General features: G+C 38.7%; 1 protein-coding gene across 10 annotated transcripts in view; it reads right to left on the reverse strand.

Annotated features, from left to right (window-relative positions):
- ERC2 (ELKS/RAB6-interacting/CAST family member 2) overlaps nucleotides 1-18,584 on the reverse strand; it is a 976,550-nt gene that overhangs the window by 560,902 nt on the left and 397,064 nt on the right. For all 10 annotated transcript variants that reach the window (XR_010111441.1, XR_010111442.1, XR_008625007.2 and 7 more), the window contains exon 7: nucleotides 12,420-12,587. Coding sequence is in view for 3 of the 10 variants with exons in the window: in XM_055110956.2 (XP_054966931.1) it covers nucleotides 12,420-12,587 (168 nt within the window). In the remaining 7 variants the exon portion in view is untranslated. The remainder of the gene's footprint in view (nucleotides 1-12,419; nucleotides 12,588-18,584) is intronic.

Below are 18,584 nucleotides of genomic sequence, written 5' to 3' on the forward strand. Positions count from 1 at the left end.
TTATCATTTTTTATTATGTCTATTTGATTCTTCTCTTTTTCCTTCTTTATTAGTCTAGCTAGTGGTCCATTTTATTTATTTATTTATTTTTTCAAAAAAACAGCCCCTGGATTCATGATTTTTTTGAAGGATCTTTTGTGTCTCTATCTCCATCAGTTCTGCTCTGATCTTAGTTATTTCCTGTCTTCTGTTAATTTTTGGATTGGTTTGCTCTTGCTTCTCTAGATCTTTTAGTTTTGATGTTACAGTGTCAATTTGAGATCTTTCTAGCTTTCTGATGTGGGCATTTAGTGCTATACATTTCCCTCTTAACACTGCTTTAGCTGTGTTCCTGAGATTCTGGTACATTATCTCTTTGCTCTCATTGGTTTCAAAGAACTTGGTTTCTGCCTTAATTTCATTATTTACCCAGGAATCATTCAGGAGCAGGTTGTTCAATTTCCATGTAGTTGTGTGGTTTTGAGTGAGTTTCTTAATCTTTAGTTCTAATTTGGTTGCACTGTGGTCTGAGAGACTGTTATGATTTCAGTTCTTTTGCATTTGCTGAGGAGTGTTTTACTTCCAATTTTGTGATCGATTTTAGAGTAAGTGCCATGTGGCACTGAGAAGAATATATATTCTGTTGTTTTGGGGTGGAGAGTTCTGTAGATGTCTATCAGGTCCACTTGATCTAGAGCTGAGCTCAAGCCCTGCATATCCTTGTTAATTTTCTGTCTCAATGATCCTATCTAATATTGACAGTTGGGTGTTAAGGTCTCCCACTATTACTGTGTGGGAAGACTGCCATTATTTCTATGCTGAGCAGTCAAGGTATTGAAAACTGCTTTAGTTCCTAGCGGTGCCACTTTAGTGGACCAGCAGCATTCCTTGTCAGTATCCTGTGAACTCTACTACTGTTTACTTGCCCCTGAATTTCCATGAGAGGTTTGGGAACTCTGAAAAGTTATTTTAACATGTACTTATATCAGTTTTCTATTGCTGTATGACAAAATGCCACCAAATGACTTAAAACAACATCCATTTATTAGTTCACAGTTGTGTAAGTCAGAAGTCTGTCAAGGTGTGGCTGGGGTCTCTGCCTGTGGCTGGGGTCTCTGCCTGGGGTATTACAAGGGTAAAATCAAGACGTCAGCCAGAAGAGCATCTCTCTGGAGGCTCTAGGGAAAAATTCACTTCCAAATCCATCATATTCATAGTCCCAGGCATTATTCAAAGCACATACAACAGGGAAGTGGGAAAGCTCAGGGGTCCATCTTAGAATTCTATCTACCACAGTACTTTTGTTAGAGTTATAAATGACTTTTATAAACCATAATTGTATTATCTAAGGACTGATTATATGTGGGTGCTACTGCTGGTTCTCAAAATCAGCAATCTAAAAAGGAGTTATGATAAAAATGTTATGACAAAGGCTCCAAATTGCCATATAGTTTGTGCCATTAATTTAGAATACAACTTCCATGAAAACAGTCTGTTTAAAGCAGTTACATATTTTAGTCTGCAAAAGTTGTAGTATAATCAGGTGAGTACAAAGGAAAGTACAAAGTACAAAGACTGCAGTATCAGAACAGTAGAAAAATGCTATTACCCACAATAACTGTGAAGCAATATGCCCCACAAGAACACATTACCCTTACTTTACATTTATTCTTATGGGAAACTAAAACAGGTATTATAGACATTTTGAATCATAGACTTCCCTTACAATATAACATGATAAATGCCAATATAGATATGTGTAAAATTCTTCACAGCAAAGCAGAGTCCATTGGCAAATAAAAGATAAGTAAAAAAAGACAGAACATTCTCCTTCCCACATAAATAAGGTTGATTTAAATCAAATGGCCTGGGAGTATGTAGGGAGAAAAACAGAATCATCTGCAGACTGAAATATGTAAAGGCTCAACCACCTCTAATCCCATTTCAAAAACTATAAGCAATAGCTGGCAGCTTGGATTGACAGATGTGTCAAGATGCCTGTACCCGTTAGGGTAGCAGCCGTGGTCAGGGCACTCTGGGCATTTTTATTTTAAATCTTCAAGGAATTTTGCAAGTAATTATAAACAAACCTTTTTAAAAAAAAATCCATCATAGTGAAATTGAGTATAGAATATAAGGTCTTAACCCAGAAGCAAATATTTATTTAAAAGAGAATTTGCCTCCCCTGGGTGGGATCAGCTTTTTCATTGAACGAGAATCAATTCTCAGCATGATCTGGCCCTGAACTGCATTTTTAAATAACACTGATAATTGTTATTGCCACTTGCAAGTCACAAAGGACTAGAACATTTATAATATAGAAGTCAAAATGACTTTCCAACTTTAATTATAAAATATATTTGATTGCTAGAAGACGTAAAGAATAGGAAAGCTCTGAAATGTGAAATCTGTTTCCTAAGTGGGCCAAGAAAGTGTGGTCCAGCTATATTAAATTACTTCTAATTCCACCAAATGCACTGTGCTGCCTCTTCCTGCCAAACCTTTGCAAATGCTATTCTCGCTTTGACTGGACAACTACTCCTAGCCCCTCATCTCTCAATTTAGCCATTATCTTTTCCAGGAAGTCCTCCTTATTCATCCCACTCCCCTGGCTAGGTGAGGTGCCCCTCCTATGTGAAGTATACCTGGCTGATAGAGCACACATCATCCACAGTCCTGTAACTTGCCTATTTAGTAATTTTCTCCATGAGTCTGAGCTCCCAGTGGGCAGAAATTACACCTTCTTCAATAATATATGTATCCCCAGTACCTTTGAGGCAGCCAGCTCATTACAGATGCTGAATGTGGACTATTGGATGGCTGGACAGCAGGAGGGCAGGCAAACAAACAGGCCAGAGTAGGGCAATGGTGCCCAAGGCCTCATATGCCATAGGGACATGGAAAGAAGGAAAGGAAAAGTGTAATCAGATTCAGACACTTGAGTACAGCCCAGGCTCTGTCACTAATTAGCTCCATGACCCTACATAAGTCACATCATCCCTCAGGTACTCTATATCTTGAGTGGAGAAATGAAGAGGTTGGACTAGGAGGCTCCATCAAGTCTCTTCCAGGTTTACTGTTGTCTCATGTCTTCCTGTCTTCAAGACTGTCCAGGCTTCATCAGCATAACCAAAGTTACATGTCTTTTAAAATCAAATAATATTGGGTTGTGTACACTAGAGCCCAAAGGAAGAAAAATGGAGCTGTGTGAAGACAGTGCCTGTAGATGCTGAATGAATGGATGAATGAATGGGCAGGCTTCCCTGACTCTCTTTAATTGTTCCATTAGAGGGTAACTTTCCTAGCTTTGGTTCCTTTGATAATAAAATACCATTTCATCAATGTCATCTCTAGGAGAAGGACAATTTCAAATCCCTTAGAAGAAAAGCAATGTATACAAAGGAGGAGGCTACTGAATTTGTTGCTTCACAAAGGAGCTTAGTTTTACCAAGGAAGCCACAATCTCTATCCAAGAGACATGAAGCACACACAAAGTGATTTTTGAATATCACTTCATTGGAGCAAAATGGACTTCTGACCAACAGTATCGATCAATTGGTTAAAGTCACCAAGATGTTTTTTCCTAAACCATCTCACCAACATTGGGGCAAATAATTCCAGCCAAGTGCAGCAGCCATACACTGTTGGTGATTACTTGCCCTGTGGAATTTAATTAGCACTAGAACCCTTGGCATCACCTTCGCACCATGATGAAGACACACTGTATTGGATGTGAGGGCGATCTGGCTGCAACATCTGTCACCCCATTGATGGCCAGGGTTGATTTGGCTGATCTGGCTGGTAGGCGGGTGTCCCCTTCCTCCCTCACCACTCCATGTGTGTCCCTCCCAAAGCTACATGCTTGGTCAAAGAGGACGACATCTCCAATAGAGCAGGACCGATCTTCAGTCAAGGGCATACGAGTAGCTGTGCTCCCCTGGTAGAACCCCCAAGCAAGCTGTCAAGACACACTGTATTAAAGGATGCAAGAGCAAAGATGCTTATTCTTAGGTCCGGTGACATACTGCTACCCTACCAACACAAAATACATATAAATAACTTTCTGTGTAATATATTAAGTTAGATTTTTGTTATATTTTCCAAACCAAGAAAGACACTGTTCAAAAGAAATTTGGCAAATCACAAACACTAACCTGGATTATACTTTTTAATTGCAAATTTTTAGGCACTGTATTAGTTAAATCTACATTCAATCTATATTGAACAGAAAATTTTACCTTATCCCAAATGACTAGATCAAATGTATGAAAAGATATATTTAATGTGAATATAGAAATAAGATTTTCAACCCAAAAGGTTGATAAAATAAAGTGTTTTTATTTTCAGTCAGGAAAAAAAGTCATATTAAAAGGTCACTATTTTTCAAATGACTGCAATGCTGGTATTAAGCCAAAGAAATTTAAACTGGGTGTTATCTGCTGGGTGGGCTATCTCTGTTCTGTCTCAATCAGATGCTTTATTCCTATTACATGTTCCCTGTACTACACCTGACTAGCACCCCCCTAACAAATTAGTCAATATCATGATAAGAATGGTCAGATCAGTTTTAATAATTGCAATAATTTTCAGGGTTCAAGAGTGTCATACACACTCATATATATAAGTATAGATTACTATATGTGAAAATTATTAGACAGAAAGAGTAACAGTCCAAACACCATACACACTCATGTGCACACACACAAACATACACGAGACATTCAACTCTGTAAGCTGCCTAAAATAATGCCACAGAAAAAGTGCAGGTAAAAATGTTATGCATTTCAACTGAGATAATACTGAAAGGTGGGAGAAAGGTCTGTTATACTAAGTAAAAACTTTTAAGAAATGCTACCTCAAGGCAGGGGGCCTAGAGAACCAAGATCAGTAGTGATCCTTACACAAGAAGGAAAGGACTCCTGTAGACCAGGGTTTCTCTGGATGATTATTTATTGGGGGGCAGAGGTGTCCTCTGCATATTAGGACATTTAGCAGCACCCCTGGAATAGACCCTACCCATGAGATGCTTATAGCATCCTCCCAGCTATAGCAACCAAAAATATCTCCAGACATTAGCAAATGTTCCCAGGGGAGTAAGGAGGTTCTAAGCCTCAGTTACAGGCCCTGGTTAAGAACCTCTGCCTTAGACCCATGGCCACCCTAGTTGTGATCCCAACCCCTAGGACACCAGGCTACTGGCTTCAGATGCAAAGTGAGCTTGCCTACACCAAGGAGGTCAGACCTCTGTGAACAGCTCACCGCAAAGTGGAGCAGCTTCCCAGACCGTTTCCACTCTGGACTTGGCAAGGAATGAGGGATCTCCCAACTCAAGAGTTCACCTTCGTCTAGTCCAGGAAAGCTGCTTACATGTCTCAGATCATCTTTTGAGGTCTCAGTCCTTTAAGCCAACAACCAAAGGAAAGTGAAACCACCATCAGAGCAAACACGTCAATCCTTTAAAAATGAAGCAGTAAAACAATCTTAGAATGGTACATAAAGAGTTTCTGGGGGAAGAAAAATTAAACAGATATTGAAAGCCACCACAATCTTTCTTTTTTCTACATATAACTGATCATATTTTTAAATACAGACCTGGTGTTATATTTTATTCATGTAATTCATTCCCTACTTTTTAAAAATTACATTATTTAGTGGCTGCATCTCTGCTGGTTTTGTCCTAAAAAGAGGGGTTCTTATATATCAACCTCAGGTATGTTGTTCAAATTGTAGTTTAGCTAATCTGTAAAAGTTAATGATCCCACTTGTCTCATGAGGGAAGCAGGATCATAAACTAGGAAAAACACCAGAATAGTGTGGTGGTTAAGAATAGCTCCATCCCTTTCCTGCCACGTCACTCTGAACGAGTTCTTCTCTAAACCACAGTCTCTCATTTTAAAAACCAAGATTATGATAGTGCCTATAAGCCATTAGGTCTGTTACAAGAACGCATAACCTAAGGATGCAAATCATTTAGTGCAGTGTCTGGTATACAGTAAGGGTTCAACAAATAGTATATAATATAATCATTTTATTATAAAAATAATTATTTGCATGGAAATGCAAATAATTGGAAATGACCACATATAACCAGAAATTTCATTGTATCACTCTCATAAAATATCACCTTCCTAACAATCCAATAAATTAGAAGTGAGAACTAGAGAAGGAAGCATTCTCTTCGCAGAATAAGATGATATTCTCTGTAAATACCACATTTCTTTTTATTAAAAAGGAAAATGAAGGAAGAGTGGCGAAACACCCTTACTCAAACCTTCATCCCTTTTTACCTTCCTAGGGTAATAGAACCAAGGCTGGAGATGTTAGGTGTGGGTACAGCAACAGCCATTTCCTCATCTGTGTTTTATTATTCATGGTATGGTTCCATCTTGCAGCCTACACAGAACATACCGTGCTGGGAACAAGAGTGGGCTTGACATTTTGCTGGGGCAAATGACTCTCCTCAGAGCTAACAATATTCTTGGGTGAGAAGTAGATCTCAAAGCAATTTCTCCTCTCCCAAGTTCTCATTCATTGAGAATTTGCTGAGCTCATTTATTCACTCAATGCACATTGATCAAGGAGCATCACATGCCAAGAATTTTGCGAGAAGCTGGAGGTATCTTGATGATTATGGTTGGGGCACTCAAGCCCTGAGAGGAAAGCCAACATTCACCAAAGGGATGCATAATTCCAAACTGAACCAAGAAATAGTTCTCTAAGAGTGTAAAACCTCCCCCAGACTGCAGTGTCAGCAAAGACTTCCCTGAGTAAGTGACATAAAAACAGAGCAGAAAGCTCAAGTGTAAAGCTTGGAGTCACATATCCCAGACTCTTATAAAGGCAGGGTCTGATTAGATCCTGCCAATGAGAGTCAGTTGTGTGAAGTTTGGAGCTCTGTCCCAGGACTTTGACTCTTGACTGACAGTGCAATGTGAGGGCAGAGGAAAGAGGGTGAGGGAGAGCAGCTGTCAACAGAAAAGACAGCTGACCAGACACTCCTGGTTATGAAATCACAGTTGTGTTTGCCTTCTCTTGGTCTCTTAGGGCTGCCCTGGTTCTTGATCATCCCCAATCTGGTTCTACAGACCAGATATTGGGACCCTGGATATTCTTACAAAAAATTCCCTTTTGCTTAAGGTAGCCAGAAGTGGCTTCTGCTGTTTGCATCCATCAAGTGATTTCCTTCTGGTAACGTGCCATATGTTGTTCTCCACTGCACTTATATTTAGGATTATGCATGTCTGTCTCCACAACTAGACTGTCAGTTTCTTGAGGACTGGAGATTGTCTCATTTCTCCCTGAACCTCCAGGACCTACAGTGGTGACTGACTGACACATACGAAACACTCAGTAAATGTGAAATGAATATGATTTTGCACATGTTCAAAAAATTAGGAGGTTTGCCAATAAGTATAAAAGCTCAACTAGATGTTTAAACACTGAGAAAGAGCTCAAGTGAGTCAAAAAGTCCTCCACACTTTACTTCAATTTTACACTAACATGGAAATCTCTATGTTCTGTATCTATCTTCTCAGGTATTACTATAAAAAAAAATTTTTTCCGGAAGAAACTCAGTAATCCCACAGTGTCCTTACCCCTGAGGTTATCATCATTCAGAATTTTCACCACCATACTTCCAAATAGGTAAAATCAACCTGCTGAAGTGGAAAGGTCCATATACACCACTCCCAGGAGCCAACTCCATTCACCCCTCTCTACCTTTTCCAACCCACAGGGCAATCCACAAAGTTCAGTAGGCAGCCAGTGGACTTGGCTTCCAGAGAGATCGCCATCTGTTTTTCTACCTTTAATAAATAAAGTACCTCTGCTCTATAAATTCACATTGCTTATGGGACTAAGGCCTAGAATGAAAATGGAGATAGAATTTTTGTCCAATTTTAATGGGTTTAAAAAAATTCGTGGGTAGCAAGTTTATGCTGTAAGAATCTATGTGCTGCATGACAGTCTGAATTTGATCGGGTTCAAATAATGCTACTATGTCCTAAAATCCTGGGCATTATACACTTTCCAAATGTACAATGTCATCAAGGTTTTATGACATTTCCTACAAAAACTCAATAGTCAGGTAGCACTTCATCAGTTACAGTTTAAATTCAGGTATGGGAACAGAAAACTATGGCTGCAGCATGGAAACCATACCGCTCTTCTGATTTCAGTGTCACAGCCCCACGGGAACATTTCACTAAACACTTTTCATACATGTGCATTTTTGTCCCCTGCTAAGAGAACTCCATGTCTTGGAATTACAGAGTACAGCCAAAAGTATGCTGGTAGGGCCAAAAATCCACTCTAGATGATCTCTGTCTTCCTACAAAAGCTTCATCAGAGATGCTCCTCCACCTGGGGTTTTCTGTTTATTCAGCCTCACTTCCTTCTTCAAGTGATGAAATGCTTAGAGCATCATGTCCATGCCTGTCTACATGGCTTATGGAGCACACAAGACTTCTGAGACCCAGAGCTCTGAAGGCAAAGCTGACAGATATGAAATGCAAGCCTAGCTTTGCCAGGGTAAACGTGGCCAGGAAAGGAGCATACCTAGTTCTACCGGCATCAAAACAGGGTTGCAAAAGAGTCTATGAGAAAGAAATATTAAGTAATACTGCATGTCTGACATTGACATGAGCTTATTATTCTTCCATGCCAACACACCCTAATCCAAAGCTTATGCTATTCCAATCCAAGCCTGCCCTAAAACAGCCAATTATGCTGAATGCGGTGTAAGCTCCAAGGAGTCTCCAGACTTAAAGACAATGTTTCATTGGCCCATTCGTTTTTGTATTATTTCTACATTTTGAGTCAGCTTCTAAATCATATGCATCACTTCTCTAGGGATTATTTCCCTTTCACATTGCAGGTATAATAGAGCTCCTGTGGCTTTGCTACATTGCCAGTGGTTTTATTTCCTTCCCAAATGTATTGGTAAACTTGGTTTAAAAACCTGAAGCTGAGCAACCTCTCCAAATAAACATGAAACATTTCCAAACCCATTATCTACATGACTTCAACAAGTGATATCATAATCATGTTGCCAAAAGGAGCCATAATATACAACTGGTTTTGTTCTAGAACCTCCAAACTGGTTCCCAAACTTTTGAGTCTGGCTGTGGAGGAAAGTTTAAAATTCTGCAAAACATTTGCATTGGAAAAAGTGGTCATTTGTCACTTATGCATTGGAAGTGCCATCCCAAAATATTCACTGAGAAAACTGTTGTCATTTATTCCTCAAGAATGAGCGCACTTAGTCTCAACTTCTGACAAAATGAACAAGTGTGATATTTTTCCCTAATTCACTCTCACACCTGGTGTCATCATCCTAAAAAGTGAAATTTAAAAAAAGGCTTATTCTCTTAATTTACATTAATTATTTTATTATATATTCCTAAAGACAAAAAACACTTTTATCTAGGCTATGTGATCTTGGGCAAGCTTACCATAAGCCTCAATATTCCACAATTCCTTAGATTAATAATTGTGCCCATCTCACTAGGTAGTGGTCAAGAGTAAGTAAACAGTGCATGTAACAAGCACTATTTACATGAGTAAACAGAGTAGTCAGCATACAGTGTTCAATATAAGCAAGTTCAATAAATGTAAGCTTTTGTTACTATTTGCAGCTGGAGATTTTAAATGAAAAATCTTCTTCTGAATCCTTAGAACATGCTCCAAGACAGGCTACTATAACCATCTTTCTGTTATTCCCACGTACCCTAGACAGCCCCTTTGATTCAAGGGTCCTTAGTAATCTCTGCTCAGCTCTCTTCTAAATTTCTGTGTCAATTAGCTAGTGCTACAAGAGGAGGAGGATCCAGTGACCAGGACCTTGTCCATGAAGAGCTCTACAGAAATGAATTAATAATATGATTCATCAAATCACCAATATCCTGAGAGTTTCTAACGAATGCAGTGTCTCTACTTTAAACTCTTTGGTAAAGCCTCTATAATTTGGTTTGAATCTAACTTTGTTTTTAAAATGTGACAGACTCTATTCTGTACATGAATGTACCATTTAGGCTCTGGCTGACCATAACAGAACAGGAAGAGACTCACTGGCTCTCAGAGTTTAAGAAAGATTACAGAACTCACTTATGAAAAGACAAAATCATGGGGAATATCCTAATAGATATTAGAATGCATTGATAATCTAATCACAGCCTCTGCACCGAAACAAATGAATGCCAGCTACTGTTGTCATCTTTGCATAGCTCGGTCCTTGAATCAAATTCACAAGAACAAGTGCTCTTGGCAGTAGGGGGTGAGCATGTAATATAACCTTGGCCAATCAAATGCTCCTATCCAAGACTTTAACTCTGGAGCAAGTTCATTTATCCATTCATTCAACAAATATTTATTAAGCATTTAGTATCTTTTGGGTACTAAAGATACAGGGGAAAAGTCTGCCTTTTTGGAATTTACATTCTAGTAATATGAATGAACAATATATATATTTAAATATATATTTATTTATATTATATAAATTTTAAAAATACATATACACACAAAAACACATTTGTCAAATGGTTAAAAGTTCCAATTAAAAAAATAAAACTGGATGAGAGAAGACAGAGGGCAGGAATGTGGGTGGTCATGCAATTTTACGCAGGATGGACAAAAAAGGCCTGTAACAAAGCACTATTTGAACAGAGACCTGAAAGAAGCAAAGGCATGAGCCATGTGGCTATTTCGAGCAGTTCTGTCAATAGGAACATAATGTGAGTCACAAAGGTAATTTTAAGCTTTCTAGTAATTACATTAAAAAAAGTAAAAAGAAACAAGTGAAATTCATTTTCATTTACCTGATATGTCCAAAATATTTTCATTTCACCATATAATCAAACTAAAAATTGATTCATGAGAGCGCTTCCATTTTTTTCATAATAAGTCTTCCAAATCTGACGTGCAATTCAAACTTAAAGTACACCTCAGTCAAGGCCTTAATCACTACATGTGGCTCGTGACTACCACAATGGGCAGCACGGGTTCAGAATGAAAGTGTCCCCATAAAGGCTACAGTAAATGTCAGGTACCAAGAGAGCATGCCTCATGTGTCTGCAGAAGAATACAAAGGCCACAGTGACTGATGTAGTCTGAGCAAAGGGGAAGGCAGTGAGACAGGAGGCCAGACTGGCCAGAGGGAGCCCAATCCTGCAGGGTGTCCTGGGCCTTCCACTGTTACTCTGAGTGACAATGGAAGCCAATGGAGGTGGGGACAGCTCCATGGACCTCTGACCTGTGCAGCTGCACAGGTCCCTATGCTTGGTTTAAGGCTCTAAGGTTACCATCCTGAAATTCTCAATTTTGGGACAGGGGTGTCATGTTTACATTATGCAATCGACCCCAAAATTATGTAATTGGTTGTGACTGGAGAGTTTTTATCATAGAGTGACATGAACTGTTTTATGCATTATGAGGATTAATCCAGTTTCTGTGTTAAGAATAGGCTGTAGGAAACATGACAAGAAAAACATCTGGAATGCTGTAGATCAACGCCAGGTGAGAAATGACGATGGCAGGTGACACCAAGAACAGGGGACAGTTAGTTCCATTTGCTGCAGCAGAGCACCTGACAACATGCCTGTGGATGGCAGCATCCAGGCCAGAGGCTCCTGCGGCCCACCATTGATTTCCACCTAATTTCCACTCTGGCCCCCTGTTCATCTGTGAGCCTTGTATCTTCCCAACACATTTTATTTTTTTTGTAAAAGAGCAGCCATTGGTTTCTCTTCACACCCACCCTTTTACTAAGAGAAGGCAGGATACTCAATGGCCCCACTAAAACTATACACAGTAGCAAACAGGAATTCTCCAAAAGAAAATCGGGAATGCTATCACAAAATCAGGGTCCCCTATAAGGGAGAAATCGAGCTGCTAAAGGAAGGAAGGAAGAGCCCTAACAAGGTCAAGCATCTTCTGTGTTGCATCACTGTGGCTGGGAATTATTATACATTCTTTCCATTGATTTCAATTAAGTAATGGGTGTAAAACATTACCCCTGCCTCCCAGAAATCTATATGGGCTTCACAGAATAGGATCTACTACAGTTTATGTGAATATCAAATGTATCTAAAATACATTCAGGACCCACAAATACATTGCTAACTCTCAGGAAGAAAAAATTAACTTTTGGGACCTTTGGTTATTTTAGATTTGTATCTAAATTTGTACAATTCTCTCTATGTTTAAGCTGGTGAATAAAAAATTATCATCACTATTTAGTTTCTAGGTAATCAAATAGAAAATTCATCAAGCAATGCTAATATTGACATGATGCAACTACCAGTAAGTGAAACACCAGTATGAAAATCAGTCTATTCTTCCTAAAGATTCATAAAAGATCACTTATTTTCCATGTGCTCAAAATTTTTCTAAAATGACAAAACATGGATGATACCCCACTTGAAGGTCTTATGTCAGCTACTCACCTTTTTCTGAAGAACATTGATTTTTCTTTCCTTCACTTCTAACATATCTTTCATGTCACGAATTTCACCGGCCAGTGTCCCCTTCTCTTCTGTGAGGTCCTGTAGCTGTTTTGTTTTTTTATTGAGGAAAGATTCTTTTTCTTCCAGTCGTAATCTCAGCGCATCTACCTGAAATCAGGAAAAAGACAGAAGGTTGTGGTTTTACAGAAAGGTCATCAATAACCATCAATTGTGCCCTTTGAGGAGGCAGGGCAGCAGCATGTTTATTGAGCAAGGCACAATGGAACCACTGCTCATGGCACCTCACTGCCCTGCATTTTAACAGCCTACATCCTTCTTAAAGCCCTATTGTGTGCACATCTCAATAGTGATACTTTAAAAAAAAATAAGACTTCTATGAAATAAGACATTATGAAATAGTAGTAGGTTTCCATGTTTGTTTCCCTACTACAACATGTTTGTCTAAGCTTGGAAACAAAGCACATCAATACTCCCATGTCTCTCTGAGAGTCCAGGGAGGATAAAATACTGCTCAAGCTTTGCAGCATCGTCCTGAAATACGGAGAACACAATGAGCCATGCCATGAACATCCAGAGGAACAAGATTGACATGTAGAGAAACACTCCTAAATTAGAAAAATACATGTTGCCAAGAGGACACTCATGCTGCTGGAGGAAGAAAATAAGATAGAAATGAAACACCCATGCTCCAGCCTCATGAAAGACTGCTTTCCAAATACTTTTAAAGAAAAAAAAAAAAGACAAAGCATACAAAAAAAAAATTCCTCTTTGTAACTCAGCTCTAAAATTTAAAAAAAATATAATTCCTGCTTTTCAAATGTTGTTAATAAAAAAGAAAATATAAGTTTTATTTTTTAATTTAACATTCTGAAGCCCATGTGCAAAGAAAGGTCTATTTCTAGACTACTCAGATTAGATCATAGAAAAATATCACTGGGGTGGTAAAAAAGAAATGAGACAACAAAAAGAATATGAAGACCATCAGAATACCATTTTGAGTTAATTTTCTGTAGCATTTTAAAATTGTACTTTTTTGATATACAACACCATATTTGCAACCATGTTTATAAATGTACACTAATCCAGTCTTAAAATGCAACTGTGACAAACACTTCATTTGAAGGATTATTGTCCTTAATTATTGACAATGACAGACTATGAGATTTCCAAGAGTCTTGTACTCAGCTAAACAATGACATTCAATAAGTTACTCCCAAAGCATTTACTTTTTTTATTGGATATATATATAAAAAAAGATTAGGACCCTTTGCCACAATTATCTTGCTGCCACTTCAGCAGATACTACTGTTATGGTCTGAATGTGTTGCTCGAAATTCATAAATTGAAATCAAATCTCCAATACAACAATATTAAAAGGTGGGGCCTTTAGGAGGTGATTAGGTCATGAGGGCAAAGTGCCTCATGAATGGGACTAATTGCTATATAAAAGAAGCCCAAAGGAATTCATTCACCCCTTCCACCATGTGAGAACACAGCACGATGGCACCATATATGAAGCATTGATTGATCTCTCATCAGACAAGAAATCTGCTGATGCCTTGATCTTGGACTTTCCAGCCTCTGTAACTGTAAGACATAAATTTCTGTTGTTTATAAGCCACCCAGTCTCGGTGCTTTGTTCTAGCAGCCTGAATGAACTAAGACAACCACCATGATTTATTTTTTCTGGATCATTAAAGACACCTTAACACGTGATTGTATGTCAAAGCCAGGGTTAGAACAATCCAGGAACTAACTCTTCAAGGATCAGTCCTGATCCCTTTGGCAAAGGATGTATGAAGTAACTCTTTGTCAGTCCCCTTGATGTGGGAAAGGAATATGTTATGTTTACTACAACAAATCAAAATTAAATAAGATCATATAGAACAGGGGTCCCCAACCCTTGGACCAGTTCCGGTCCAGGGCCTGTTAGGAACCAGGCCACACAGCAGGAGGTGAGTGTCGGTCAAGCATTACCACTTGAGCTCCACCTCCTGCCAGATCAGCAGTGACACTAGATTTTCATAGAATCTAATGAACCTAGATCCCTCACATGTGCAGTTCACGATGGGGTTCACTCTCCTATGACAGTCTAATGCCTGATGATCTGAGGTGGAACAGTTTCATTCCTAAACCATCCCCTACACCCCACACCTCTTCGTCTGTGGAAAAACTGTCTTCCACAAAACTGGTCGCTGGTGCCAAAAAGGTTGGGGACTGCTGATATAGAAAGTGTAAGAGACATGTCCACAAAATGATTTTCATAGAGATGCCCACAGCAACATTGTTCATAATGGATCACACAGGAAACAACACAAATGTCTATCAGTAAATGAATGGATAAATAAAATGGTGGTGTATTTATATGGAATATTATCTATCCATAAAAAGGAGTGACCTGCAGATATACATAATAACATAGGTGAATCTCAAAAGCATCCCGAGTGAAAGAATCTAGAGGATTTATGGCATGACTGTGTTTCCATTTCTGTGAAATTCTAAAAGAGGTGAAAATAATCTATGAGGTTACAGAAATGAGAGCAACAGTTGCCTGGGGTGGAAGGTGGGAAGGGCTGATTATAAAGGGACAGGAGGGTATTTTTTTGTTCTCTAAATTGATTAGGGAGAGTGGAGAACAGTTACCTGGTGTACAAAATTGTCAAAACTCATTGAACTGTACATTTTAATAATTTATAGTTTGATATAGTTATAATTTATATCTCAATAAATTTGAAAAATATATGAATACATAACTAAGAATTAACAAATATCTTACAACAATGTCTTTCATGAAAGAGAGAGGTCAAAACAAAACAAAACACCAACCTGGGAACTAAATTACCTTATAACACAACTGGGAGAATGAAGTGGGGGTTGGATAAGGTTCCCATGGGTGATGAGGTATTGAGGTGATGAGGTATTGGGGTGATGGAAGGACTTAATCTTCACCCTCCATAGCAGGAAGTCAACAGATAGTAGCTACACCAGCAATCAGTAAGTAGAGAAGCAAGTAGGTTATTTAGAGATATCGAAATAACCGAACAAGAAGAGTTAAAAGGGTTTGTCTTAGGGAAAAAAAAATGGAACAGGGGAAGTAAAGGATTGCTGCATCTCATAACAAAAATTTTCAAACATTTTGCTTCCTTATCCTATAGGCAAGTAAAATTTGAATGGAAAGAAAAAAAAAGAATAAAGAAATCAAAAACAAAAATGATACAAGAATGCCATAAGAAACCAATAGAAGATATACAAATACCCAACAAACATATGAAAAATGCTCAACATCACTAATCATCAGGGAAATGCAAATCAAAACTACAGTGAGAATACCACCTTATCCCAACCAGAATAGCTATTATTAAAAAGTCAAAAAACAATAGATGTTGGCTTGGATGTGGTGGAAAGGAAATGCTTATATACTGCTGGTGGGAATGTAAATTAGTAAAACCTCTACGGAAAACAACATGGAGATTTCTCAAATAACTAAAAGTCAATCTACTATTCCATCCCACTACTGGGTATCTACCCAAAAGGAAAGAAGTCATTGCATCAAAAAGATACCTGTATGTGTATGTTTATCACAGCACAATTCACAATTGCAAATATATGGAATCAACCTATGTGCCTGTCAAAGAATAAGTAGATAAGAGTAGATAAAGTATGATAACATATAAGATATATATATGATACGAATGAAATAATGTCTTCTGTAGCAACCTGGATGGAACTGCAGGCCATCATTCTAACTGAAGTAACTCAGGAATGGAAAACCAAATACTGCATGTTCTCACTTCTAAGTAGGAACTAAGTTCTGGATACACAGAGGCATGTGAAGTCGTATAATGGACATTGGAGACTTAGAAGCAGGAAGGGTGTGAGGAGGATGAGGAATAAAAAACTACCTACTGGGTGCAAGGTACACTACTCAGGTGATGCGTACACTGAAATCCCAGACTTCACCACTATACGATTTACTCATGTAACCAAAAACTACCTATACCCCTAAAGATACTGAAATTTAAAAATTTAAAAAAAAAAAGAAAAGTTCAGGGCAGCAGAGGGTGGCATTTAAAAGAAAAAAAAAAGTCAATAGGAACAATAGAAAGAGGACACTTAGGTTTTTAGGACTGGTTCTGCTTTTAACTGCCTGAGAGGATCAGGACAGATAACTCTCATTTCCTCTCCCCAGCCTTTCGGCCTCAGTTTCTCCATCTATAAAACCAAGAGGTGTGAACAGATCATATCTGACATCTTAGGATTTTTAAAGGCAGGAATCCGTTTTTGGTAGAATGCGTCAGGGAAGGATGATGATATTAGTGATAAAGAAAAATTATTGGAGTAGAATATCCTTTTCTTGCTCCTTGACAAGAAAGGGGTACCTAAGTTGTGTTTCTAAAGGTCAAAGGTGACAGGGAAGTGGGGGGAGTAGAGAGTTTTTCCAGTTTCTGCTCCAGTGAGAAGGATGAAGCTGGGAGGTCCCCGTAGGGGAAGGGGTGGCCACAGATGTGTGGAGCCCCCAAGCCCTAATGGCCCTGACTGCATTACAAGACAGGGTGGACATTCTGTGACTGGGGAGGAGAATGGCAGATTCTTCAAATAGCTGATAGCTGTGCCCCTTCTCACATAATAGCCAGAAAGATACAGGGCCTGGAAAGGTGGAGGGGTACTCACGTCCTGGGGATCTTCCTCTTCCTAAATGAAAATTCATGACAGGTGCACTAAAGATGATGCCCTAAAGATGGGCCACAGATTCTCATGTGGCCCATTTTTGTCTAAAGTTACCTTCATCTACCAACCTGGCATAAAACCACTCTTCTCTGTAGGTTTTCATTATATCTGGTGAAAAAATATGATTTTTGAGTTTATGCACAAACATAGGTATTTGGTGGATTACTGGAATATTGGCAGAACATGCTGAACACTCTGGATTATAGCAGTCGTTATAAAGGGGTTACAATCAATTGTAGATATTTGCACATGGGCTTACCAGGACTCAGTGTGATTCTGAGAAGAAACACATGACTGAGGTCCCATTTGCCCTGCATCCTACCTATCAAAGCTGGATGGTCTATATCTGGACTAAAGGAAATGCCTAATATCCAAACTGTGATATAAATAAATTACAATATGGGAGGTAGTGAGTGGTGCTGGAGAGAGTTTAGAAAAAGACACTCTGTAATCATGAGAGAGAGAGTCAAGGGCTCTTAAAATTATTTGGTGTTGAGTGAAGAGGCAGAGAAAAATATTCCATACACCCAAACATTTTAACTTTTATGTCTCTACCTGATGTTGGAATGTAATCTAGACTTTAAGGCTTAACATTTATAGCACTTTCTCGCCATGTGTGATCTATCAGTGCCCTGTCGCATCTTCCCAAGCCCAGAAGAGATAAAAAACAACCCTAGCCATGAGAATATTTCTCCAGGAACAAAATGGAGAGCGAGGATGGTTGTGATCAGCACGTTACTCAAACACCCAAATTCAACATGGCAGGAGGGAGCCTGTGCCAGCTGAGGTCTTCTGTTTGGGGGTTTATTTTCCATGCACTGGAAAGTGTGTACTTAACTTCAAAGGAATTTGGGTCGTGCCTTTCAATCACCTTCACTCTGTCTTTAAAGTTTTGCACTAGAAATGGGCTTCGGGGTCTTCTTTTTTTTTTTTTTTTTTTAAGATGAAACTTTGACATGAACCACAGGCAATTCACAAGCAACATTAGCCCAGTGTGCAGTAAGCAAGTATGACATCATCTCTAAAGTCAAATATGAACTTCCAGATGGTGCAAAACCACAAGCAGGCACACAAGCCTTTGGATGCACCGAAGTTTAAATACAGGGAAGATAAGGCAAGAAAAAATGCATTCTATTAAAAATTAGAATATCTAGTTCCAAATTAGGTATCAATGACTGAAATTAAACTTCCCCTCACTAATATTCTGACTCCACTCAACAGAGTACATCACTTAAAACAGAATCAGAAAAGCCTGAAGTCTAGATTATACTCCAACATCAGGTAGAGACATAAAGTTAAAATGTTTAGGTATATGGAATACCTTTCTCTGCCTCTTCACTCAACACCAAATAATTTTAAGGGCCCTTGACTCTCTCTCTTAAACTTTGGCAGTTGACTCAATAATAAAACTTGTCA

This window comes from Pan paniscus, chromosome 2, assembly GCF_029289425.2.
Source record: "Pan paniscus chromosome 2, NHGRI_mPanPan1-v2.0_pri, whole genome shotgun sequence".
NCBI classification, from domain to species: domain Eukaryota; kingdom Metazoa; phylum Chordata; class Mammalia; order Primates; family Hominidae; genus Pan; species Pan paniscus.